The 26565-nt window shown below is 41.0% G+C and overlaps 1 protein-coding gene across 8 annotated transcripts in view; it reads left to right on the forward strand.

Annotated features, from left to right (window-relative positions):
* Positions 1–6925: 6925 nt before the first annotated feature.
* Positions 6926–26565, forward strand: part of grin2bb (glutamate receptor, ionotropic, N-methyl D-aspartate 2B, genome duplicate b) — a 145400-nt gene continuing 125760 nt past the window's right edge. The window contains exons 1-3 of one of the 8 annotated variants that reach the window (XM_026170717.1): positions 6926–7797; positions 9140–9154; positions 14481–15189. In XM_026170717.1, the coding sequence (XP_026026502.1) occupies positions 15181–15189 (9 nt within the window). In that variant the 5' untranslated portion in view covers positions 6926–7797; positions 9140–9154; positions 14481–15180. The remainder of the gene's footprint in view (positions 7798–9139; positions 9155–14480; positions 15190–26565) is intronic. The other 7 variants (XM_026170719.1, XM_026170720.1, XM_026170716.1 and 4 more) reach the window with 7 other exon arrangements.

Genomic DNA, 26565 nt, shown 5'->3' on the forward strand with positions numbered 1-26565 from the left:
GCGTCTTTGGAGCAGTCGACTGCATCCTTGGTTCACCTGTTTGGCCAGTAGGCAAACTGCAGGGGTTCGAGCAGGATTTCTTTGATGTCTTTCAGGAGTGTTAACACCATACATGCCTCCCTGCCGATTTCAGTGCCCCTCCCGATAATCTCCCGGAGCCACCATTCTCCCGAATTTCTCCCGATTTTCCACCCGGACAACAAAATTGAAAAGCCATATCGCAGAATTCATAGCGCGGCCCTGCCAATTCCAGTTTCCAACAATGGCGGCAGCTACTTAGTTTTAATATTCCTCTTATTATTCTTTCAGGGTCGCAAAATAAACTTTTAACATATTTTCAGGTGAGAATGTAGCTGTGTAAACTTCAAATATCTGAGCCGGCGAGAACACCAAACTCCCGACACATCGTTTTCAAACCCCCGCGGTCTTTCGCTACTCGGGTTAAACATGATATATAAGTCACTTTGACAACTTAAAAATGTTATTGTTTGGCTTTTTCAGTGTTTTATTTGTTCGTGAGTAACTCGGTTTGGCTGAGATTAAAGTTATTCGATTATATTAAATTAATTTAACTTTATTAATCCCTCGGGACGTTGTTTACAACGGTGACATTTAACGTTTTATGCGATAAATAAACACTGTAAAATGTATTTACCCCCCCCCCCCACAACAGCCCTTTTGAATGTCTCACTAATTCTGAGGTTGGCAAGTATGGTTAACACTAGTCTTTCAAAGGACTTAATGACAACAGACATCATGGCGGCAGGATGATGGTGGAGATGATGGGGGGAGGGGGCAATAGGTCAGCACAGAGTCTCAGATACAAGGGGGGCAAACTGTCCTGGAACCCTCTGACAGAGCAGACAAACATCCTCTTCACAGATCTTTAATGTAAGCAGGGGGTCAGAGGGGAGGGAGTGAGGGCTGCTGATTCTTTTTGTGTGGATGTGAGGGTGAGCATAAGGGAGGTGTGAATAGTTGTCTTTCACATCTGCAGTAGAAGGTGTTAAGGTCGTCAGTCAATTGAGGATCCTCTTCACAGAGGGGGGATGGACTCCTGTTACTAGAATGTGCTGCAGGTCTCTCCAAACTGAAGCAGGGTCATTGGCTGAGAAGTAGTTTTTTTTTAACTTCTCATTGTAACTCCTCTTAGCGACCCTGATCTCCTTGCTCAGCTTGTTTGTGGCCTGCTTGTACAGGGCCCGGTTCCCGCTGCTGTAGGCCTCCTCCTTGGTCTGGCACTGCTTCCCCAGATTTGGACTAAACCATGGTTTGTTATTATTGTATGTGCAAAAGGTCTCAGTTTACACCCCCCACGCACGGGGCGATCTGCACTAACTTGCTAACGGAGATTTGCAGCGTTAATGTGGTTATGGCGTTAACATCATTTTAACGAGATTAACACTGACAGCGCTAGAATAAATCTTCTTTTTCTGGTACTGGTACTGGTTTTATTTTGTTGTATTTATCGGCAATACCGTAAAAGCTGGTGCGTGAAAATATTGTTGGACATAAACCGGTCCGTGGCGCAAAAAAGGTTGGGGACTGCTGCTTTAATGTGGCCACAGTCAGACCAAGGCTCTCAGTAGCTGAGCTGCTTTGTATATCTTAGTGTTTCCTTTGTGCCTTTCTAGTGAGAATTGAAAAGATGAACACATCACATTAAGCACTGAAGTGAAATTCATTTTATATTCTCTTATATTATAAATAACATCTGGTCAGTTTGGGTTAAAAACATTCTGAAGTGCCATACATTTTGATTATTTGACTTCAACAGAGACCTTAAAGTTTCACATAGACAACCCAACATTTCCCATTTAGGAAGCACTTACCAAAAAGAAAGGAGAAAAAAAACCCTCTGGCAGCTATTTACCTCAACAGACTGCAGAGTGAGGAAAACTGAGCACTGTAAAAACAACAGACAATAAACACTGAGCAGATCCAGTAGCCACCACAACTCTGGACCACACATTGCTGGCGCCACTGATACTGCAGAAAAGTGCAGGGAGGGAGAGGATAAAAGCATTAAAGCATAATCCACAGTGCAGAGAAAACAGTAGGTAAACGCATACATCAGTGGCATTAGAGTAAGCAGATGCCTAATGGAAACTTTAAGTTTCCATTGACAGAAAAAAACATTGCACGATAAGTAAAAGAGGTAAACTGGCCTAAAAGAAAATGATCTTACATATAAACTTCTTTGATTCAACAGCTCTGTAATGACAAAAAGAGAAGACACAGAGACTTAAAGGTGGATCTTTCCGGATTCTTGAATTATTATGGTTTTATTCAGCTCAGTGTTTTGTTTTTTTTTTCTAAATTAAGCATGTGAGCTACTGTTAACATGAGCGTAAGAACTGCACATTAATGCTGCGACCTCCACACTAATGTCTGTGGTTATCATTGCAGTTGACAGGTTTTGCTGTGATATTATTTAATCCTAGCTACAATAAGTAATGATATGAAACGAAAAGTCAAGTTTGTGGCCACTGTTCGTTGCTGACCTGCAGTACTTTCAGTTGCCACAGAGGGGAGCCCTGGAGCCTTCAAAATCAAGTACTGCCAATACAGCTATTGCTGTCATGGCTACAATTCTAACAACTGGTAACTCACCAAACTGTATTATTCTTTGTTTTGTGCATCATGGTCTGCTCTCCTAATCACAATCGAGGTTTGCTGCAGATAATGTTTTGTTATATTGTGTATTTTATTTTAATATGCTACAGCTAAACAGCAAATCCACACAGTCCACACCAACAACATATCAGAAGAACACACAAAAGACAGAGAAGAAAAATCATGAGACTGGTGCTCTAATCTCTCATCATAATGCACGACACAATGCTAAAAGATTACTTTAGTGGAATTTTATGTCTCACAGATACATGGAAAATATTGTGGATCCTGTTACTGCCATCATGAAGTTTCAGTCTTTCTTTCTTTTTGTCTTTTTGGGATATTTGTCACACTTACATGTTTCATATTTAAATATTACACAAAGATAACCTAAGTAAATTCAAGATACAATTTTTAAATAATTACTTATACAAACCGACCTGGTCTTATGTGGAAAAAAAAATGCTCCCTAAACATAATAACTAGTTGCAACAAGAACTGAAAACAATTTTTTTTTAATGAAATTAGCAGTAATCCACAGTTCCTTATTGCAGCTTCCTACAGTAAGTAAGTTCTCTGATAATGGTGTATTTTATGTATTTTATCCATACTGTCTTCCAAATCTGGCTCCAAACATCCATCCATCACCAGGCCAACCGCAAGATGTAATCTCTCCAACATATCCTGCATCTGCCCCGGGGGCTCCTCACACTAAGACATGCCTGGAACATTTAATCCCTCTGAGAGAGAAGATATCAAGGGACACTTCCACCCTGCCTGGGATATCGTTACCAGGGATGCACCCTGGAGGCAAGCCTGGGGAGGGAAGTTGAGGGAACATGCCTGGTGGCTGGGCCGATGGAGACCAAAGAGATGACATGGGCCCACCTCCTGAAGGAGGTGCTGTATGGCGTTTAGTACAATATTTGTTGTACGGCGATCAAGAGTGGGGGCTCTGACAGTTCAATGTCGGGCTATTGAGGCTGGCTATGGAAGAAAAAAATGAACTTTTTGGCACTAATGTTAAGGATTCAAAATGTTTAGCACAACGCAAGTGGGTGATAGCTCTGTGGCTACATCCATCATTTAAATACAGTCTTTGACCCACATGGACAAGTGACGAGGCACCGTAAGAATCATGCTGATGCAGTAATACGAACTACAGGAGTTGTTGGATACCCTTTTTCAAGCACACATTCCCATAAACTTTACCTGTAGGCAGCTTCATTCACATGCTGGCAGGTTTCTGTGGCAACACGCCACATAAGCGGGATGCCTTTCTGTTTGATTTTATTACATATTTAGTTCAGGCACAAAGAATAAAAAAAATAAAATAAAGTAAAAAAAAATGCTTGTTTTGAATTAAAACCACATGTTAGATGTGACAAAACTATCAGTGTCAAAAAAACAAAAAACAAAAAAACCCCCCACATGTTAGAAAGCTCCATTTTCTGTGTTGTTAGGCGAATCATACATGCACCTATACAAACTACCACTAGAGGTCTCTCACATAATCTACTGCTTTATATTTCCCACGGAATGAAACTGTAAATAACACACTTTCTGCACCAAAGAGAAGGTACAGAATCATACCTGTTTGTCTATTGAATTAACACAAGTCAGCGATGGAAAGAGTAAATGAATTTAAGAAAAAGAAGAAGAAAAACTACAAAATCATAACAACAAACCTATGTAAGTTATATTTTCACAATTAGAAAAACTTAGTTTCACACTGCAACAGTAATCCTAACATATATGTAACTAATACTCAAAATTCCCAGTTCTACCACTCATATTTAATACAATAAGCTGAGTGTATATAAAGACTTCAAGCAAAATGTAACTTTTTTATATACTGATGAGTGTAAATAAGTGTAAATTCTATTTCACAGGCTGATTGCGTGCATATTTCTTATGTAAATAATTGAGCTGTAATATAAAAAGTGAACACACATCGAATACAGTAGATAACCCAATAATTGAAAAAAAGCTGCAGCCTACTGTGTGTAAGCAAAGAATTTCCATTAGCATTTTATTTGGGCCTTTACTGAGCTTTTATGGGGGTGAATGTACAAGCACAGGAACACAGAACACACTGTCAAATATACACTCACCTCTCACTTTATTAGGTACGCCTGGTTAACTGCTTAACTGCTTAATGCAATCAGATGACACAAACTTAAGCATGTAGACAGGGTCAGGACAGCCTGCTGAAGTTCAAACTGATGAGCATTAGAATAAGTAGGAGAGGTAATTTTGTAACTTTGATTGTGGCATGGTTGCTGGTGGCAGACAGCTTGGTCTGAGTATTTCAGAAATGATCTCTATTGTTTAATCTCTATTGTCATAGTGTTAACAGAGAATATCCACTAGCTCACTTATGAAAATGCCTTGTTGATGCCATTAGTCATAACCACTCGTTACAACCAACATGCGTAGAAGAGCACAAGTTGCCACTTCAGCTAACAACAGAAAAGTCAGGCAATACATTCACAGAGTAAAGCTGGGCAAACACTGTGCGATTTTTTTCAGTCGCGTTATTCAGCTTCTGCTCAAACTGTACGATTGACTCGCAGGGGTTAGAAATTGGTAGGTAACGATGCAGGGTCTCACACTATACGGCCCGATGCTCTGATGCGACCCGACTGCTCACACCGTGCGTCCATAAAAATGAAGGTTATAACAGAAAATCTGTCGCTCTATGGGATCAGAACGATGCCACCTTGAAATGAAACCGAGAAAAAATATTGTAACTGAAATAAATGTACTGAAAAATCTTGTATTGAAACTGAGAAAAAAATGATAGTGAAAAACAATGAATTGAAACTGTAAATTTTTTTGTTTTCGCGTACAATTTGTTTCAGTTGAGACCCTGCATCGTGACCTACGAACTTCTAACCCCTGCGAGTCAATCGTACAGTTTGAGCTGAAGCAATAACGCGACTGAAAAAAATCGCAGTGTTTGCCCAGCTTAATGTGTGCTAAAATAACTACTTTAGTCACTACAACACCACGATCACAAGGACTGCACGTATCCACAAGTTTTGGTAGCGGTACTTCAGCATGTAGATAGCCCTATGAAAAGTAGCGAGCATGAAGGAAGCAAGGTTTTTGTTTTGTTTATTTTGTCTGTCAGAACTGTTGTTTGGAGCGACGTTTTTTTAAGTGGCAGGTCATTTCAAACGCTACGTTTCTTTCAACTCAACAAACATCAACAAACACGCGAACTGTTTGTGTGCAGTTTGTTGCTAGCTTAACGTCCAGCTGCTGTATTTCACAGGGAGAGAAAAGAAAGAGCCAACTTCACTTAGAGATGGAGAAAGATGGGGAGAGGAAGAAGAGAGGTTAGATGCAAAGGTAAGGACTGCTCAGTGAGATTTGACAAACTGGAAATTTAAAGTTTACATGTGAGATAATCTGTTTTCATATTGTGTGAAATGGCTAAACAAGCTGAGGTTGACTGTGTTATGGATCAAAATCATTAAAAGCATGAAAATCCTCTGCTGATTAGTGCAGGATTAACAGGTTAGATTGCTGTACTGTGATGGATTTAAAGTAAAGAACAAGTGTGGGACTGGTGCACAGTGACTGTCTAGTTAGTATAAACAGTGTACCCTCAGTGCAGAGGATGGAAATCAGCCAGGACAACTCATGAAACATCTGCTGACACCTGGTTGAGTCAGGTGTGTAAATTTGTAAAGAGCAAGAGGTCAGCTGATCACAGTCTGTACATTAAGACCCTCTCTTTTTCACATTTTCCTGCTATCTATCTATCTATCTATCTATCTATCTATCTATCTATCTATCTATCTATCTATATGTGTGTGTATATATATATATATATATATATTAAAAAAAAAAAAAAAAAAAAAATATATATATATATATATATATATATATATATATATACATATATATATATATATATATATATATATATATATATATATATATATATATGCTTGCTATTATTTTAGATACAGTAAACTAGTCTTAATGCCAAAATAGAGTTTAATACAGTTTTAAGTTGTGACTTTCGGCTTTGCAGAACTTTAGATTTTTACTTTTTTGTAAAAAGCATCATTAGCAGTCCTAATGTACTTTGAAATGCAGGTGTTTTACTTGTAATGGGGTATCGTTTCGCAGTGTGGCACTGTTCTTTCAGCTCGTTCCGCTGTCTCCCTCAGATGCTGCCGAGTCTAATCTCCAATTAAAACAGAGCAACAACAGAGGGAGCCATTGCTTTCTGTATTGGAAACAATTTTCTTGACAATTGTTGCAGCAGCCTGGCTTCACTGTAGCATATCTCTAATTCACAACCCTACAGAAGGACCCACCTCCACATCGCTCTCTCTTTCTCTCGCTCTCTTGGAAGGAGGGGGAGGAGAGCGAGCGCAGTTTGAGTTGCGCTCGCCGCTCTACGCCAGCCAGAGGTGTGTTTCGGCTCCACACTCTGTATCTCTGCGTAGCAGCACCCAACCATGCAGCCAGCCTGAGTGCCATGTCCAACAGCTGTGTTGGCAAAGGGTTACCGCTCATCTGAAGGGAAGGTAGCGTCTTGCTTTGAGGAGGACAGAAGATAAAAGAAGACTGACCAGTTGCAGAGAGAGAGAGAGGGGGGGATATAACTGAAAGCCCCCTCCTCGCCTCACTAAACAGAGCAAAAACGGAAGGCTTTGGAGTATTCAATTTTTTCTTTCGTTTTATATTTTTCTTATTCCTCATCGCAGTGCTGGGAGGTGCTTCATCTTTTCATATAGTCTCTCTCTCCGTCATTTGCCTCCTCATCTATTTCTCCATCTACCTGGTGTACAATTTCTTATATTTATGAGTGAGATAGAGGGGAAAGAAGGGAATTTTGTTTTTCCAATTTTTTTTGCCCTTTCTTTCTCCCTCTTCACTCTTCCTTCTTCTCTTTTCACCAAACCATATCATTCCTGTCATTCCCTCCTTTGCATTTCACATCAAAATGCTGCTCGTCAGGTCATCATACCCCATCCTACGCCTCTTTCTGTGTCTAAAGTCTGATGATTAATGATCTTGGATGATTTTTTTTTCAAAGACAACTAAAAAACTCCTCATGAATGACTATTTTTCCCCCCCTTTTCCTTCTCTTTTGGTCCCCTCCACACCCATTTCTTTTGCATCACACTCTTGCGGGATTCTTAATTGTTACTCTAGGTAGGTTCAATATCGTTTAGTGTCTGTCTATCTGTCTGTCTGTGTGTATTTGTGTGTGCTTTACGTATACATAAAACACACATTAACACACACATGCACTCGCACACTAAACTACGCCTAAAGGATGAGCGTTCAGTGAGTCGACATCGGTCTGGTCTCGCATCCTTCTCCTCATCTGTCCTCATCATCATGGCCAAGTGCGCCCATTTTTAATTGTTGTCTTTGAGAAATCTTTTTTTTTTTATCTGTACACATGTCATGATTTAATAATAAAAAAATCTTTATATATATTTATTTGTTTAGTAACACATTTGTAACACATTTGAAATGGAAAAAAATGAGTTTGCAGTCTCACTGGTGTAATTTTATTGACTTTGACAGCCGAATTTTGGCAAAGTTTGGGATATTTGTCCTAAAAGGAATGATATTCTTTTCACATGATCTGCTGAGCTGCATTCAAAGTTTGGCGCTAATGGCCATCTCAAGTCATTAATAGTGTATCCCATTTCATGCTTGATTTTGTGCTTATTTTGATTCTGCCAGTCCATCAGCAGCCATTAGTACTTTTACTGCCTCCCTGCCCCTTCCCATCCCACACACACACACACACACACACACACACACACACACACACCAACGCACACAGACACACAATCTTCCCTCTTCAGCATGTTTTCAGTTTTCCTCCCTCTTTTACCCAAATCTCTCCATTTTCTTTTATTCCCCGCTTTCATTCTCACTCCCTTTCGGGCCAACAGAGACCGGTTACCATTAGCTGGATGTTGATCAGTGGATTCAGCGGGTAATTCCTCGCTGTGGATTTAAGGTGTAATAGACAGCAGGTCTTTAGATAGAGACAGACTGATAGACAGATTAAAATAGGTAGAACTTCACGCGCCATTTCATCACTACCTTCCTCTTTTCCTCTGTCACATTTGTCCCCTTTCCCTCTGTGTTTTGTTTGACGCTACGTCTCTACTTCTCACCGCCACACCTTTTTTGGGAGAGCTGCTTTAAAGCGTTACCACTGCTAGTCTATTCTCAATTAGCCCATATACACATGGACATTTAACTGAAAATTGCCTGTGCACTCAGCCGTAAGGTGAAAAATTTTGCCTACTAGCATAGGCCCACACCAGCTACTTTAGTCTCACCGCCCACCCCCTTCTTATGGACTGATAAAGAGGCTTAATGAATCCCTCTTTCTTGATTGTTCTGAGAGTGGGATGTCGTCATGAAGGAATATGAAGGACCGCTCGTTTTGCTCTGTCTTTGCTTTTGTGTCTCAACTCTGCTCCTCTGTAAAACATCTCCACTACAGTCTATAAATTATGTGTTACAGAAAAGAGTTAATTAGGTGAGTAGTGAATTAATAAAGCACTCACTTCTTCTTTGCAAGTGAGCGTATGCACATGCATGAAAAGAAGGTGTGTACCCTAAATACGTGTGCAAGAGCACAGCTGACGGAGCAAGAGTGTGCATGCGTTTGTGTACATTCGGAAGTCTGCATGAAGCTGGTGGAAATGTATTCTGCATGAACTTTCATCTGCAGGTGATGGCTGTTTTTGTATTTTCCACCACAGTTGCTTGCACGGTTTCACCTTTCGTCGTCGCTCTGTGACTAATTGGTTGTTTATCCACTTAAAAAAAAAAGTCTGTATAATTGAGATTACATCTTCAAGAATTTCACACTCTCACACGTTCAGCTGCATTTCGGAGCACAAAATATCCCTCACTCATGCACTATTTCTAACGCGCAGAATGAAGCTTATACCAGGTGACTCACTCAGTTAGTCCATTGCAGCGTGCAGGTGCATGGATTTACATCTGTTCATTACTATTCTCTCATTCCTTATTGTGCGCCTAAGCTGGTGGAGGTGCGTTAGCCAGTGCCAAACTGATGTCATCCTCCTCCTGTGTTACCTTTCTTCTTCTTGTTTCCTCCCCAGTGGGTCTGCGACAGATCGTTGACAGTGAATAAATCACAGACCTAATATCACTCATACACCAGCTTTGCTCTAATTGACTCTTCAGCAGGACTTTATTGAGTACAGTTCACACTAAAGGCGATGCAAAAGACTGTATGCTGGGAATTAGGCTATAAAGTCCCATTTCAAATTAAAATGGTTAGGTAAATAATACTAATATTTAACAAAGTTAGGAACTGCTTCACAGGAAGAAATTTATAAGCTTTAACAAAACTCCTGGAAAAAAACAGAAAGGCAAATAATGAAAAATAAAAGAACATTGCTACCTTTTAAACATCCATGAAAGCTTTTCCATAAAAATGTTTTAAGAAGAGATTTAAAAGACAGTGAAGAAGTTCCCTTTTTGACCTCAAAGGTCGGACTGTGCCACAGTTTGGCAGCTCTGACAGCAAGCACCTGCTGACCTTTGTCTACTAGCAGAAACTTTGGGATAACCAGCAGATCGCCCTGTATACGCCCTGCCCTATGTAACAGGTTAATAAGCCCTTAATGTGCTTCAGATGAAAGATGTATGATCAGTGAGATTTTAAAATCAATACAAAGTGAGAATTTGCCTGTACTCAAGTAATGTGTTTATATTCTTGATGCCAGTTAGCTGTTAAAAAGTAAAAACAGAATAAATATCCTAAAAATGATTAAAATGCACCATTAGACAAAAGAGAGCAAAAGTGAACTGAGTCTGTAGGTAAGAATAACTACAGGATAACAATAACTAAATAATAAGAGTCACACCTTTTAATGATCTCCTATTAATGTAATCTGTTTTGTGTCAGTATGAAAACAGTTTCTAGGCATTTCTCATAAGCAGCTGTAAAATAGAACATGATTTTTAGGCAGTCTTCATACATGATGTTGGACGTTCTCTATATAGACCAAAGTACTGGGCCACACATTACACCAGCCAGTTGGTCATAGAAGCCAAAGCCATGAAGCTCCCGGCGCACAGTTTTTGTGCTGATGTTAATGAGTGTTGGCGACTTTTACGCACTGCTCTGTAACCTGGCACGGTCTAAGTCCTAAAGCCTTCACCTTTGCAATAATATATCTAACAGCTGATTGTGGGATATCTAGGAGGGATGAAATTTTAAAAACTGACAAAGTTTCCATGCTATCACAGTACCACGCTCAAACTCGGAGAGCTCGTTTAAAATTCTTTCACATATGTTTGTACAGGCAGGCTGGCCATGTGCTTGATTTAAACATCAGTGGCAACTGGGCTGAAAACACCTGAATTCAGATGTGTGGTTCAATACTTTGGTCCGTTAATGCTGTACATGAAAAACACAAAATCACCATTTAAAAACAAACTAATTTCACATGCCATAAAACAAGTAATCAGTTAGCCACTGTTCATTTTGAGTAATATTGAGTTACGTATACATAACCATAAAAGCATTCACATTTACATCCATAAAATGGCTCTCTGGGATTGCATAATTCAATATTTTGAGAAGCTGTTGGTTCATAGCGAGGATACTAAATGAATAAACAAATAAGCCTTGTCCAGTTGTTTAATGCAAAAGGTTTATGTAAGGATGTACCGCATTATTCTACGAGTCAAGCCATCAGAATCATATTAATGCCACTATGAGAGTCAGAGATAATTAGAAGGAGTCAGAGAGAAAGATGGATTTTTGTAAATAAAATTTGTTGAATGAATAATTCATTTCACTGCCAGACGGGATTAAAATTCTACACATGCACATATCCTCTGACAGTTTTCCTAAGGGCTAAACTCTGTGTACCTACATATCCTGCATCTACTTCAAGATGCAATAAATACGCACATGTTGCCAGAAATAGGCATATCCCATCTTATGAGCGTGTGCCAGTAAAGATCTGTTAAAGGATGAAAAACTAGACATAGCATACATTAGTCAGGCTACAGCTTAGATATTTTTAATACTGATGGATCATTACATCATTTTATACCACCACAAGGGAACTTAGTGATTTGAGACTGCGACCATGTGCAATGAACTTGCAGGTTTCTTGCCTTTGTAATGGTTATGCATAGATGGGGACCAGTTACTGTCCTCGATGCATCAAGACTGTAAATTAATAAGGTCAAATTCCCAATTTGACCTTATTAATGTGCAACATGTTTGTGATCAGTTGACTGTGATGAATCTCAAATGCGCAGCTATCTGCATACACAGCAATGCACATTAACTCCTTACATTCAGAGTTGAGCTCTAACCTCAGAGAGATAAAACAGAAATTTAAAAATTCCTCCGCAAACTGTGGTGGGCTGCGAATCTTTGGAGACAGGTTGCCTCCGCAGTCACCTTTCAATCTAAAGTGGTTGCCCAGATGATGAGGATGTTGCGTGCTCGATGTTTGGGTGACCTTGTCTTTGGTTGCAACTGGGAACCGCTGATTTTTCCAGGTCACAAGCTGGTGGTGATCTAATGTGACCAAGCCATCACAGAGCACGAGACTGATGCGCTGCAGCAACTCTGGTCCTTAGTGGAGCTTTTACTCGATACACAAAAACATTTTGCAATTTTGAATTGCAGTCCGTTAAAACTTAATCAGTGTTTTGAAGTTTGTCAGTGGTGGCCGGTGAATCTTATTCAATTTTTTTATGCGATGTCCGACCCAGAGTGAGGAAAAACCATTTAATTCAGCTTACAAACCAAATGTAACATTCATTTAATATATGAATGTACAATTAATGCCAACATTAAAAAGAAGTTCACGTAGTTCTGTATAAAAAAACAACTCACCGTGAACATTTAACTATGATTTCTAACACTTCTTAAACACTTCCTTGTAAAAAATAACTTACTTTCAAAGTTATTTGTACATATTAAGTAAAATGTTCCTGTAGTGTGTAAATAATAATTAGTTGCTCTGCTTGTTCTTTCGTAGAATAATGCACAGTGCTGTTAATTTCCTCCCATAAATGTTTCATGTCTCTAACAGCCTAGGCTTTATCCGTTCCCGCTGTTTTAAAAAGCAAGCACGGAAAGCTAAATAATGCATCTGCATGGCTGCATCCAACTTTTGCTGCACCAGTTAGAAGTCCTGCGTATATACTGTGTTTTTCAACCTGCTGTCTGATGATGACGTCCACTTGTTTTTTACTTGTACCTTCTTCTCCCCTTTAAGACACCACGTAGGAGTCCAAAAGATCAGCTGACGATGATTTAGGGTCGAATTAAAATCCACAACCTGAGTCACAATGCTGCGCCCAAATTTAGCCTAGCCTCAATACAAAGCCTGTCACTTCGACTCTTTAATCTCCACCTTCTGTGTTCTCTCTCCCTGATTTTGTTCTTGATTGTATCTCTGCCACTTTGGCCTTTCTTTCAAAGTTTGGTCCACTCTATGCCACTACTCTTAGTCCACTTGCAGAATAAGTTACGCCTCTAGTAGTTCGCCCAAAGAGCGTTGTCCTAGATACCTCAAAGCCAATCCTGCTTTTTATTTTTATATTTTTATTCATAGAAACAATAGCAAAATCAACAAAATAGATAAAGGTAAAGGCATGCAATATCTGAAGCTTATAATCTGCATGACAATGTCGCTGTTTAATGAATGCAGGACAGGACAAGCAGAAAGTCAGAGCTCTCTGGTTCAAAAGAACTTTAGCCCTAATTTTATTTTCACCATTGATGCAAACGACAGGGAGGTAATACAGAGAGAGAGAGAGAGGCAGAGAGCTGCCTGGCATGAGGAGAGAGCCCAAACAACCAGATCACACTTTTTTAACTTAAATGACCCTGATAGTGTTGAGAATTTAAGCTGTCATCCCTGAAAGGATATCATCTTTCAGTAATGTATGCAGATGTATGTCTTCAGACTCATGGGAAAGACAAAGTAGGGGTGATTTGCAGGCTTTTTATCCCTGAGACTGGTTTAGATCATTAAGGTTAGGAAAGTTTGGATTTATTTATTTATTTATTTATTTCCTGAAGCAGGCTGGATGATTCCTGTGATCAGCTGTTCATGTGCCAAATTACATCACAATTAAAAACACACCTTTCAGATTTTCATGTATTTTGAAACTGGGGTTGTTTTTTGTTTGGATACCTTGAATGTAAATGGCGCTGTCTCTAAAGCACTTTAGGTCAGCTTCTGTTGTTTAAATATGCTAAAAATAAAATAGACGTGACAGTCAACATAAAAAGGTTTAAACATTTTTCATACTGCATGTCTGAGGTCTATTTTTTCAACACAATTCAACAGGCATACTGAAGTTAGAGGATAGAAACAAAGTATCGATCCTATTGTGCTAGTATCAGTCCGACACCTATACCAGCGTTGTTTTCAATACTGTCGATATTTGGGTTGATCCTCCCACCTTTAGCCTACGCTGCTTTACTCTGTCGGCCCTGGAAGATCTGTGTAAAAACAGGAAACAAACAAGTTTACCTAAAAAAATCAGTGTTGCATTGATTCATTAATTTAATAACGAGCCTTAAAGCCAGCGTGTTTATTGAGTACAGGCAGACCTTATAAAGGCCTGAGAAGGAAAAAAAACTACCAAAAGTATCTCCTGTGAAAAAACAACAACAACAACAATGTAACAACATTCAGCACATTCAGATTGCAGTGAAAGGGGCATGTAGACACAGCGGCTTGACTGAGTTAAGCCTTGACCTCAGAGGCAATTGACTTGTGTACACAGTGGCTTTCAGCCATCCGCAGCCTTACTCGGCCATCTGACTCTTTCCTTGTCTCTTTCAGACGAGGAGCGGGCCGGCAAGCCGAGGATCATGACTGGCTAAATTAAGCAAAGGCACAGAGCGACAGAAGAAGGAATAGAGGGAAGCAGGAGAAGAAGAAAAAGACGAAGAGTACGCGCACATATACACACACTGCTGCTCATCTCCTCATCTCCACGGCAACAGTATTCACACACTTGCAGACTTGAGGAAGGAGACCTGCATCACCAACTTTGGAGGAAGAGGAAAGACAATCAGATGGAAAAAGACGAATGAAAGTCCGCCCGTTCGACACTCTCCGTTCGCCATCATTCGGCTTTTCTTCCCCATAAGAGTGCTGACATTTTGAGTTGATGATCCGTTTTTAAATTCCTCTAAAACGCTCAGTGAAAAGCATTTTTCAGCCAGTTTGGATCTGGTTCTTTGCAGATTAGACTTTTTGTTCTTGGGTTTTTTAAACCTTCCTGCTCTCCCCCACCCCACCACCACCACCACCACTACCACTACCCCCTCACACTGATAACAGCCCAAGCGTCACCCCTCTCCACCCATCAAGCACAACTCTGCTCATCCCTCAGCCTGCTAGACCTCACTTTTCAGCCCTCCGCGTGTGCCTTCGTCTGTCCACCATCCCTTCATCCGAGGCTATGAGAGGAGGAGTCGAATCCCAGATCACTCCATCATGCCAGTTCTGAAGAGTAGAGAGGAGATCCGGGCTGGCAATGTTCAAGGTAGGCCAGTGATTTAAGTAATTGGGGCTGTGCATATGTGTCCATGGGTATCGCTTAAAACTTCACCCCAAATTACATCTTTGATAAGCCGGGGAATCAGAAAATGGTGAATAAAATCTCTATCGCAGCAGCTCAGCGGAGTCTAAGGTGACACACACAAATATAAACGACGTGCAATTTAAAATGACATTTAGCAGCCATGCAAATGCAGATTCTTTCTATTTCAGAGGCTGCAAATGGGTGGCATTTCCCACTGAAAATTGACTTAGATTGCCTTGTTTTTCTCACATTTCACAGCTTTTACTACTTTAATCAACTTAATGAACTTTCACATGTACTGTAACATCTGAAACGCTGCCACCACTGTGACCGCTGATATCCGGCAGTTAACTCAACCCTTATTTAACCTTCTTAGAAACTGCCCTCGTTCATGATAATTTCAGGTCATGTAAACTACGAGAGGAGGTGGAAATAATGGCTTAATGGCCGCTTTGTGAAATATGAAGGATTTCCTTCATGGTTTGATCGGGTCAAACTAAATGTATTTTTCCGTATAGTTAAAAAAAAAGGTCTGATAATAAAACACTGCACATTTTTCATGCAGTTTAAATAAATCTTCAGTTCTATTCATGCACATTGCTTAACAAAAGGCCTGTTTTAGAGGGTAAGTCACTTTCTGTGGCCATGTTTATTTTCAGTAAGAGTGAGCAATCACAAGAAACAGAAGAAACAAAACATTTATAGTGCAAAAGGAAAAAAAGTACAAATTGCGTGTGTGTGGGTTTTTTTTGTTTTTGTCACTTGTTCTTTCTCGTGGTGCTTTGTGAGGGAGCTCGGTGTTGAGATAAGGGATAACGAGACACTAGCTTCAATAAGCACCTCAAAACGAGGAGTTGTGCCGCTTTACGAGGGAAAACAGGTCTAGACAATAGTGACTGCATAAAGCAACAGAGTGGAGGAAGCTGAAGCCGATTTTATTGCTGAGCTCGTGCTCCTGGCAGCCGCTCAGGAGTTCGACCGATGAAAGGCATATTTAAAAGTTGGAGGGGCGCAGAAAGACAATGGAACGAGGTGTCTGAGAGGCTGCAAGTAAAATAAGCCTTTAAAGGAGAATTTGCATGGCTTTCATTAGCAACAGAGCGCACCGTTAGATCAGGGGAAAGTGCGTTCGTGTCTTCCTCGACAGTTTTGAAACAGAATATGTGCAAAATCCTTTGTTCTGTCACTGCGTCCGGCTCCTGCCAGCAGAGCAGCTCTAGGATTTGTCTCCTGGTGGCATCGCGGATTAGATTCTTGGCCGGATTGGTGTTTAGCAACGGGTGAGGCCAGTTTACGCTCCCAAATCTTTGAACTAATTTGCGCTCGCCGGCTCACAGGAGTCTGATGTAACTATCTGATTATGATGCACGTCTTTGCCGAAGCGTGACTTGGAGGAGGTGTGACAGCTGGTGTGTCCCTCCCTCGCAAAACACAACAGCTTCAACAATGTACCGGCTGTATTCTGCTCACTTATTAACATATGCTGTTCAGGCTCCGCGGTGTCCAAATTCCTGCCCACAGTATTTCAATCAAAACTTCGTTTTCCATTTCAACACTCTGATTTTCCGTTATGATGACAGCGAGCAGGAGAGGGGTTAAGGCGTGGCAGACAAAAAAGAAAAAGGAAGAAAAACAGGCAAAGATCCAGGCGCAGGCGCCAAATCCTGAGGGAGCTTCACTGACACTGGATGAAGGAGGCAGCTTTGTAGACAGATGTACCTCGGAGTGCATAAGCAGCAAGGCCTTGGAGGGGTGTGCGTTGTTGTTGTGCCGCTGTGATGCTGCGTGTTTTTCCGGAGGGCGGGTTGGGCAGAGAGGATTACTGGATCTGAGCACTGGCTCTCTTGTCAGGCGGGAAGCGTGGCCCTTAGTTTGATCGGTGAACCGTGAACGGAGTGGCAGCAGTGAACTGCCATGACTGTACCGAGCCGAGATCTTGATGCTGGAGCTCAGAGACAGCCGGCTGAGTCAGTTTTGGACGCGAGCCTCATGTGACCAGCTTTACAAATGTTGATTGAGTCGTCGAAGGATTACAGGTGCTGAGCAGCCTGGTGTTTATTGCTTACCCAGAGCCAGAGAGAGAGAGAGGGAGAGGCAGAAGTGCAAAGCAGCTAAGGTGCAGAAATTCCTCATCCACCCATGCATTTGTGGGGTTCTTCCTTCGTGTATAATGATAAAAAAAAAAAACCTCTGAAAAGATGCTCTTCACTCAGTCGCCAGTTCACAGCTGAAATCTGGATTCTTCCATGTGTATCCTGTTCGGTATTTTTTTTTCTGCTTCCATGCTTCCAATTAGTTTGCCTGGCACGCAGGTCCTCACAGCATCTTACTGTGTTAATATTTCAGGTAAATACAACAGTCCCGCCTGAAGGTAGAACTGACGCAACACCTAACAGCTCTGACACCTTATTAGAAACCAGATTGAACAGATAAGACGTGCTGCCACGTTATCAGTTTGAATGCATTTCAGTGCAGCCCCCTTCCACCGTGCTTATCGACGACCGGTGGGCTGACGAACGACAGCTTTAGATCCAAGTTTCATCAACTTTGAAACCAACAATTTAACATTCGCACTTACTCCACGCAGCGGTTGACCCGCTCAGTGCAGGTGAGAAACCCTCAGAGCGTAGCCATGTGAATTTCTAATAGTAATTGTACCTCCTCTCTTGAGATGACGGCCAGCTTTTCACTTCACCTTCAAGTGAGGCCCTTCAGAGCTGATTAGGTAGGACGACATGTAGCGAAAGCTCTTTAGTCTGACTTTCCTTCTAAATTACGCTGTAGGAGTAACATTGTTCTGTTCTGGTTGCGGCACCTCTGCTCGCTCGCTTGATCGACGGTACGAGTAGCTGTACGGGAGTTGCCTTTTTACGGTCAACAAACAGCCTAATTTTTCATTGTTATGCAGAGCGACTGGTTCCTCGCGTCATCTCTCAGGTGATTTGTTGTTCTTTTTATTTATTCGTCAGAATTTGTAAAGTCCCTGGGCCGACCCACTGAGCAGTTTCCCGGTGATTAGGTGTCTAAATGGTAGACAAACAGTGAGGTTAAAATTGCTTTTTGTTGGTGTAAAAGTGATGTCAAACTCACACCCAGCTGCTGTTTTGTCATCGCATCAAAAAGAAATCTTGCAACAGGGAACAAAGAGAGAGAAGCTTAGGTGAGACTCATGTCTGTGACACATGAACTGTGAAGTCATACTTTCTAATATTTAGCACACAGCAGGCTACTGCTAAAAAACACTTCAGCGTGTCTTAGGTGAGGGTGCTGCTTGCATCGAGTACAGGAGGCAAGAATCAGAATGTTCAATAAGTGCTCAGAGAGTTTGAGCCATGTTGACACGATAGCATCTCACAGTTACTGCAGATGTGTCAGCCGCACCATGATGTGAATCTCCCACTTCACCAATTCCCAAAGGTGGTCTACTGAACTGTGATCTGGTGAGATGATTTGAGCCTTGTGACACGATGCTTTCCTGCTGGAATCAGCGATCAGAAGATGAGTGCACTGTGGTCACAAAGGTTTGGACATGGTCAGCAACAGTACGCAGGCAGGCTGTGGCGTTTAAATGATGCTCAGTTGGTACTAAAGGGCCCAAAGATATGCCGAGAAATTAGACGACCTGACAGCAGGCGATGCTGAGTGAACAGCAGCCTCACTTTCTGTTCATGGGGGACAGGAATGACACCCGGTCTTCTGCTGCTGTAGCACATCTCCTTCAAGGTCTGACAGGTTTCAGAGATGCTCTTCTGCATACCTTGGTTGCAACAAGTGGTTATTTAAGTTCCTGTTTCTATCAGCTCAAATCCATTCTCTAGCAAACAAGAGAAATATATACAAATATGAGAGAAAACAAGAGACATTGTCACCCCATAATAAGAACCCATTGTGTTGAGGTTCTGATTATATGCGCTGTCAACCAGATGTTACTTTTACATCCAATAAATTTCATTTATTGGTCTTTATCTGCGCATATAAGCTCTTAGCCCAGAAACCATCTGGCTGTGAGAATCAGCTTTTAGATAACCAGCTATTTCACATCTTTATCGAGCATCTTTTGATATTTACAGCTGTATTGGTGTTACATCATTTGTAATGCCTGGCCTAACCTGTGCTACATCTAGCTTTGGCAACATAAAATGGCAATTTAAATGTGTTTACCGCAACATACGGGGTTCATATTTATACGTGTTTGTGTGGCATGTAAATTAAGCGATGAATAATTAAACTGCCCGGGCCAAAAGTGGTCTGTATTTAGCTGGAGAAATAGCATAGCAATAGAAAACAATGGCAGCCCAGCGTAGAACTTTGTCATTTGGACAGTCAGTTGCACTTTTATACATTCACATGATAAAAAAAATAAAAGATAGATTAAAATGGTGATTGGTGGTTCATACAGACAGTGTGATAACACAAAGTGTACACGCAATCTCATTTTTATTAGAGAGTGAGAGAAACCCAAGATGCCTCTTCTACCTCTCCTCTTCAGTACCTAGTCATGTGTGACTGCGAGAGAAGGAGGAAGAGCTAAGAATAGAGAAAAGGGGGCCCGATGCTGTGATGCCGCCGCTACCCACGTTCTGTAACTGAGCGTGCTCTCGACACCATTTCTGCTGGCCTGTTTGTGCAGGCTCTGCTCACCATATACACTGCAGCTACCTCAGTGGAAATACTTTTCTTTTCGTCAAGGTATCAGATGCAGAAGTTCAGCTAGAAATGGCTCTTTCATCCTTCCTGTGTTCGATAATAACACGATCTGACTGTCACACATGGAGAGATTTAATCAGAAACAGTCACTCTTTATGTCATGCCAAGGGGAGCCTGTTTGAAGCTCCTCCACCGACAGGCAGGGACTAGAGCGAGAGGCTTTTTTAATCGGTTTTCTTTTTAAAACACAGATAGAAGAGACTGAAACAAAAGACAAGATCTGGCACCGAGGGCCGAGGTGCAGAGACAAGTAGAACTGATGGAGGGTTAGATAGCAGAATAAGATTGAGTCATATTTGATGATATTGTTCTCAAAAGGCTCACAAGAAAGAGACACCGGGACTCCCGAGAAATCACGTTGTGCAGATGACTTCGCTAAGAGGGGATTATAAGGCGATAATTATGTTTTCAAAGAGGGAGATGATGAAAGATAGAGAAGGAACAAATATATTAGAATCAAAAGAAGAAATAGGTTTGTGTGATGGCACTCATCAGAACACAAAACTTGCTGCCAGATGGCTAATTTATTTACAGATATGCTAGAAACACCACCTGCTGGATAAGAAAGTAACATAGTTTCCATCTTCTGTAAGGTAAAATCAGGATTTTACTGCAGGGCTTGCTGTGCCGTGCCGTCTTGTTTATATTTAGCAGTGTTAACAGCAGGTGGTATCTACTTGCCAAACCTGTTCAAAGTGTCAGTGAATCTGTCTCCATTTGACCCTCAGTGGGGGCAACTTGTCAATTAATTAGCCGTGACTTGAGACCGAGAGTGGGTTTGAAGCGCAGACAGCTGCAGGAATGAGGAGGAAAATGCCCCCGCTCAAATACAGAGCCGAACAAGAAGCAGCGAGATGTACTTATTGGGGAAGGAGCTGCGGCTGTCAGCGTTTTTTCTTCTTCTTCTCCCCTTAATGAAGCTGTGGAACAGGTGATCAGTGAGACAGAGAGGAGGATTAAAGGTAGAGTTAACCTCTCGGGAGGGTAAACTGGAAGGTGAGCGCTTCTGCGAGATTTAGGTCTAAGTGTAGGAGTGTGTGTGAGCCAAGCGCAGAGGGCAGATCACATCCTCAGTGTATAAAAGATTTCAATTTGCCCCTCCCGACATTTGTTGCAATCAGTCATCAAATGCCTCCAAGAGCTGAAAGAAAGCTCTCACATTAATATTCAAACTAGAAAACGCACTGATGTTTCCTGAAAACCTCCAGCAACAGCAGCCGTGCACGCCTGCGATGCACTCACAGGTGAACTTCACGGGTAAAACACTGACCTGATGTTATGATTCACTGAAGAGAACATTGGAGATCCAAGTGCAGGGCTCCGTAGGCCAAATAATTCAACAAAAAAACCCCCCAAAACAATCTTTTAGCATTCATTACATACTTTTATTTAACCAGGAAGCCCCATTAAGCTGAGATTTCCTGACAAAGCGAAACATGGCCAAGGTAGCAGCCATACAAACGCAATACATTTTACAAATGCCACAGATACAACATAAAATGCAAGCTCTACAACATGATATACAATACACAAATACCCGCAACAAAGAAACACAAGTTGCCTTTCAGGAAAAAAACCACAAGTCTCCTTCACCACATTCTGGGTGATGCTTTTAGATTCAGCAATAGAGTTTTTCCCACATCTGTTGAAACCCTCAGCCCATCAAAAACCATCCATTTGGAGGAGAATAGCAGGAAAATATTGGAGCTGAGACATAACAAAGGCTCAGAAGTAAACTGGAAGTACACCCAGTATCGCTTTACAGATACTATTTTTATTTAAAACCAGTTTCCTGTTTCCTGAGAGTTTTCAGTAAAGGCCAACCCAAATGATGGAGAATGTACTGGTGGGAAGGTTTTTAACAGAAAAATACTATGTGTGTACACTTTCAGTGGATTTACCCTCAGATATAACAATTCTAAAATCATCAACCCTGATTGCTGATTGCACTTACTGTAATGTACTCAGTCGACAGTGTTTACAAGAAAAGTTTAATCCAAAGAGTCCAGGAATGCACAGCGGACCATCGTGACACAAAGCAGATGACAAAGGGAAAGACAGGACTGTGCAGCGTACACACTCAGAGATGACTGTGGATGAGACGCAGATGAAAGCAGTTCAGCTCATCTATTAGACGTAGGTGGATCAATCTAAATATCGATAGTATTGATAACAATGCTGACAGTGATATTGGATTGATACTAGCATGACAGCATCGATAAATTGTTACTGAACAAAGTCCATCAGGTTCAGTAGCCCACTGAATTGTGCTAAATAAATTGTTCCTTTTAAAATGAAAGAAATATACGTGTTTTGACTGTCACCTCTGTTTTATTTATTGCCTATAGCACAGTTAAGCAGAAGCTGACCCAGAGGGATTCAAAGACAGACACATTTACATTCAAGGTCACCAAAAAAAATCCAGGTTCAAAATACATCACACAAGTGATGATGGTTCATCTCATAAACCATGACACACTGCTCTGCCCTGCATAAACTGGCGTTATAGGCTTAAGGTATTAGCATCGGTACTGGTATCTGCAATTCCCTGCATTTACTTGATACTGATTGATACTAAAATGTGCAGTATGGCACAGCACTATGAACTATACGATGACAAAAGGTGGGAAAAGAACAGGACGTGAAACCAAAACCTTCAAAGTAAAACAGGAAGTAACAGACTGGGATATTTTGGAAAATGCAGCTTTTTCTTAGCTTTTTGGATTTTCATCTACACATAAATTGTGTTTTAGGTCAATGAAAATGGAGCTTTTGAAAAAATAAAAGACTCCAAAAAGGACTTTTAAGATGAAGATTTTCAGAAACTCTATATAATCCAAGAAACCCAAAATAAAGATTTTGTTGTACAAGGTGCACACTTTATCTGTTCTTTTCTTCACATCGGCCTGTGTTGTTGTTTATAGGCTTCTGATAAGCCAGACGTTTTTTAGTGTTCTGATTATATTACCTGTTTGTTTGATATGCTCTCGTGCATTCATGTAGACTAGATTGAAAATCTCTCATTTAAAAAATAACCGTATACGTGTGGATGCAGCCTGACACTAAACAGCGTGTGGATGTGGTAAATATAAAATATAAAGTGGTAAATATAAAACCACTGTGTTACAGCTGGTCACAGTAAAGCCTTGGCGGTACTGCATGGAGGTTATTTACCTCTAAGATATGTTGTTAAGCTTACTGGGTTTTAATTAAATACACACATGTTCACAGTTGGAATACGTTTTATTAAAAAGCCACCATGTAGTTGTAGTTATTCTTAAAAAACAGCCCCACAGAAATAGAATGTTTCATCCTTACAGGAGATACTGTACACAGACTGTGAAGACCATTTTTAAACAAAGAGGAGCTGATTAGAAATTACCAACAGTTTGATTAACTGATGGGTTTTTTTCCCTCTGTAAAAATGCCCATTATGAGATAGTCTCTCAGTTGTGGGGATTTGCTGCTCAGTTTTAATTTAACTGTAAGCCTAATATCATTGGATTATGAGTTGTTTGGACAGCAATTTGAAGAAAACTTGCAGATCAGTTAGTAATAAAAATAACTGTTGCCCTAGTTGGATAAATCCCCTAAAGCCGTTTCACTGTGTAATCACGACAATCTCAAACTAAACTGAAACAACAGAAATGGAACCTTTTAAAGAATAAATATATAATATATTAATACTGAACACCATAATCTTCTAATACTGCAAATATCTGCTATCCACATTTAAGCGTAACACTTCATGCGGTGCTCATGTGTTAATCTGAATGTTTCAGCTGATGTGTTGCATTGTGCAGCTTGTCTGTATGCAGTGTCCTCATCATTAGCAGCTCTGTCACTGTGTTGTCACGTTTTAAGGAATAAGCTTGTCTGTCTCTGCTGGATCTGCAGAACTCCACAGTCTTTTCTTCTGTCTGTGGCCAAGATTTTTAATGACTGTACTTCAGAAACTCTGGTTAGATAATCACAAAAAAACAAGCAAAACAGTGTTGTCTGGCAGGTTCAGAGTCACAAGCTTTGTCCTTCTGATTTTCTTTCGATGGAAAGTCAAAACTCTTTTAGAGATGCTAAAATTTCCACCTTTTGCCACGTGCAAGGGAGAAAACAAAACAGAAACACACCATAGCCCTCGGTGTGACACGTGCATCCGCACACTGAGGAAAACTTGGCCAGAGGTTGGAGCAGATGTTTTCTGGATGTTATTTGAATGGTGACCAGCTGACAGAGCTGAGAGGTTTGGTGCCGAGCGTTTAGACTCGCTCTAAGACACATCAAGGACATTTTTTCCTGTAATATTTGTTATCAGTGGTTGACAGTCTGGGTATTATATTTGCACAACAGCTCAGTAAATCCAACAAAATGACTTGTCTTCTTGGCACAGAGAGGGCAGACCAGCTGCCGATGCTGGAGGAGGTATGACGATGTGTAGTAGAGGAATTCAAAGGTCTGTGGCCTCAGGTAATTAAGGGGAATTATAAAACAGACAGAGTGGATAGCCACTGAGTTATTTTATCTACTCCCTTGATGCCACAGGCTTGCTATCAAATCCTCAAGAGAGCTGTAGCTGTTCAACACTCAGATTGTGCCACCAGAGAAGCAGTTGAGACCAAAATTGCTTGTGGATGGAAAACTACGGTATCATGTTTCTGCTTTTCAGAAAGGCCACTAAAAGAAACCTGCGAAAATACATTTCAGCCGAGGTTGAAAACATGGTGTGAGTGGCTTTTTATACACTGTGCTGTGGGTAGCACATTGTATCAGAGTGAGTTACAAGACCCTTTTTAAAAAGAAAAAGAAAAAACAGTGTGCACTGTAGGCTATTGTACCATTACATACATATTGCAGAAGCATGCACCGACGAAACAGAGGTGGTCCAGACCCTATGAGGCTCTAAAGGACCTGGACTGCTGTGGCAGTGTAACCTCAGTGGAATAAATGGCTTCAATGAGGTAATGAAGACCTCAGGGGATAGATGGATCCTGCCTCAACCCTGTGTTTGTCATCGTCCCTTTGCCTGAGTGTGTATATTCTGTTGTCCGCGTGTGCGCACTCTCTGTCCCAGTCAGTTTATTTGCCTCTGATGAAGAGACCATATAATGTTGTTTCGAGGGCTGAGGCAGCTTCAGTACAACAGTAGAGATCCACAGTGCGTCTCGTTATAAGTGCAATTAGCAGGGAGAGGATTCTCGACCAAACTAAAGTGCACTTAATGAAACACCCAAGACCCTCTTCAATAAGGCAGTGATTTTTCTCTGCCATTCTGGCCCGTATGCAACGCAGTGCGCAAGGTGACAGATTAGTCGGTAGGGAAGAAGTATTAAAGATTACTTAAACAGATTTTACTCCTCTCTTCTTTCCAACGTTCCTTAGGTTCATTGAAGTTTGTGGAGATTCACATTTGGAAAGCTGTCTTGAGCATTTCAAGTGGTTTGAGGTCTGGACTTTCCAGTACGTTCATTCTTTTGTTTTCCAGCCATTCTGTTGCAGTATGCTGTGCTTGGCATCACTATCCTGTTGCATGACCATTTTCAGCCAAGCTTTAACTGCCGGACAGATGGTGTCACATTTGACTCTAGAATACTTTGGTATACAAAGGAGTTTGGGGTTGGACTCAGTGACAGCAAGGTGCACAGGTCCCGTGGCTGCAAAACAAGCCCAGATCATCACCTCACCGGCACTGTGCTTAACAGCTGCTGTGAGGTGTTTGTGCAGATATGGTTTTTGCAGAAGTCTTGTGTTCAGTTGCACCTTTGCAATCCTAAACTTTGCTGCTATGTTATTTTCAGAGAGAGAAGCCTTTCTCCTGGTAACCCTTCCAAATAAGCCATACATGTGCAGTCTCTTTCTAACTGTTCTGCCATGAACTTTAACATTTCATATGCTAACTGAGGCCTATGGAGTCTGTGAAGTGGCTCTCAAGGTTTTTTGCAATTCCTCTGAGGATTGCAGGGTTTGACCTTGTGGTAGGTTTCCTGGGACATCGACGCCTGGGAAGATGTTTCTAACTATACAAAGATTACAAATTGAAATAGTGTTATAAGCCTTCTGAGATTGATGGGTGGTTACAATTGCTACTAACTACCAAAACCGCTTTTGCTGCTTTCATGGAGGTCCTCACATTTGCTGATGATCAGGTAATCAAGTGCATTTGACTAGCAGCACCTTGGTGTTACTGACCCTCTCGTTTGTGAAGGTGTACTTAGATTTCACACACTGCTTCTGCTTCTTGGCTTAGGTATAATAGGCCATATTTTGTTGTTCATCTGAGGTTGTATTTTACAAACTGAAAGAGAAACATTTATTTTTATTGCTTTAATATGTAAAACCGTAGAACTTTCAGAGGGTCTACTTTCTTTTTCAAAACTATATATCTTTTTATCTGCTTTCTCTCAGCCTCTCTCATCCCACTCAGTGACTAAATTAAAATCTTGAAGCATCCAAAGTGTCAGCATGATTCAGTGCAAGAGGCTATTTATCTAATGGTCAATGCATTCCTGATATGAGGCAAAAACCAATTAACAAGTGCGATGTGGTTTACATGGTTTATTCCTTACAGACCCTCCGCTGTAATTTAAAAGAACACACGCATATCCACACAGCTGTAGCTGTTGACGTTTTTCTTTA

This window comes from Astatotilapia calliptera, chromosome 6 (assembly GCF_900246225.1).
Source record: "Astatotilapia calliptera chromosome 6, fAstCal1.2, whole genome shotgun sequence".
Lineage (NCBI taxonomy): Eukaryota > Metazoa > Chordata > Actinopteri > Cichliformes > Cichlidae > Astatotilapia > Astatotilapia calliptera.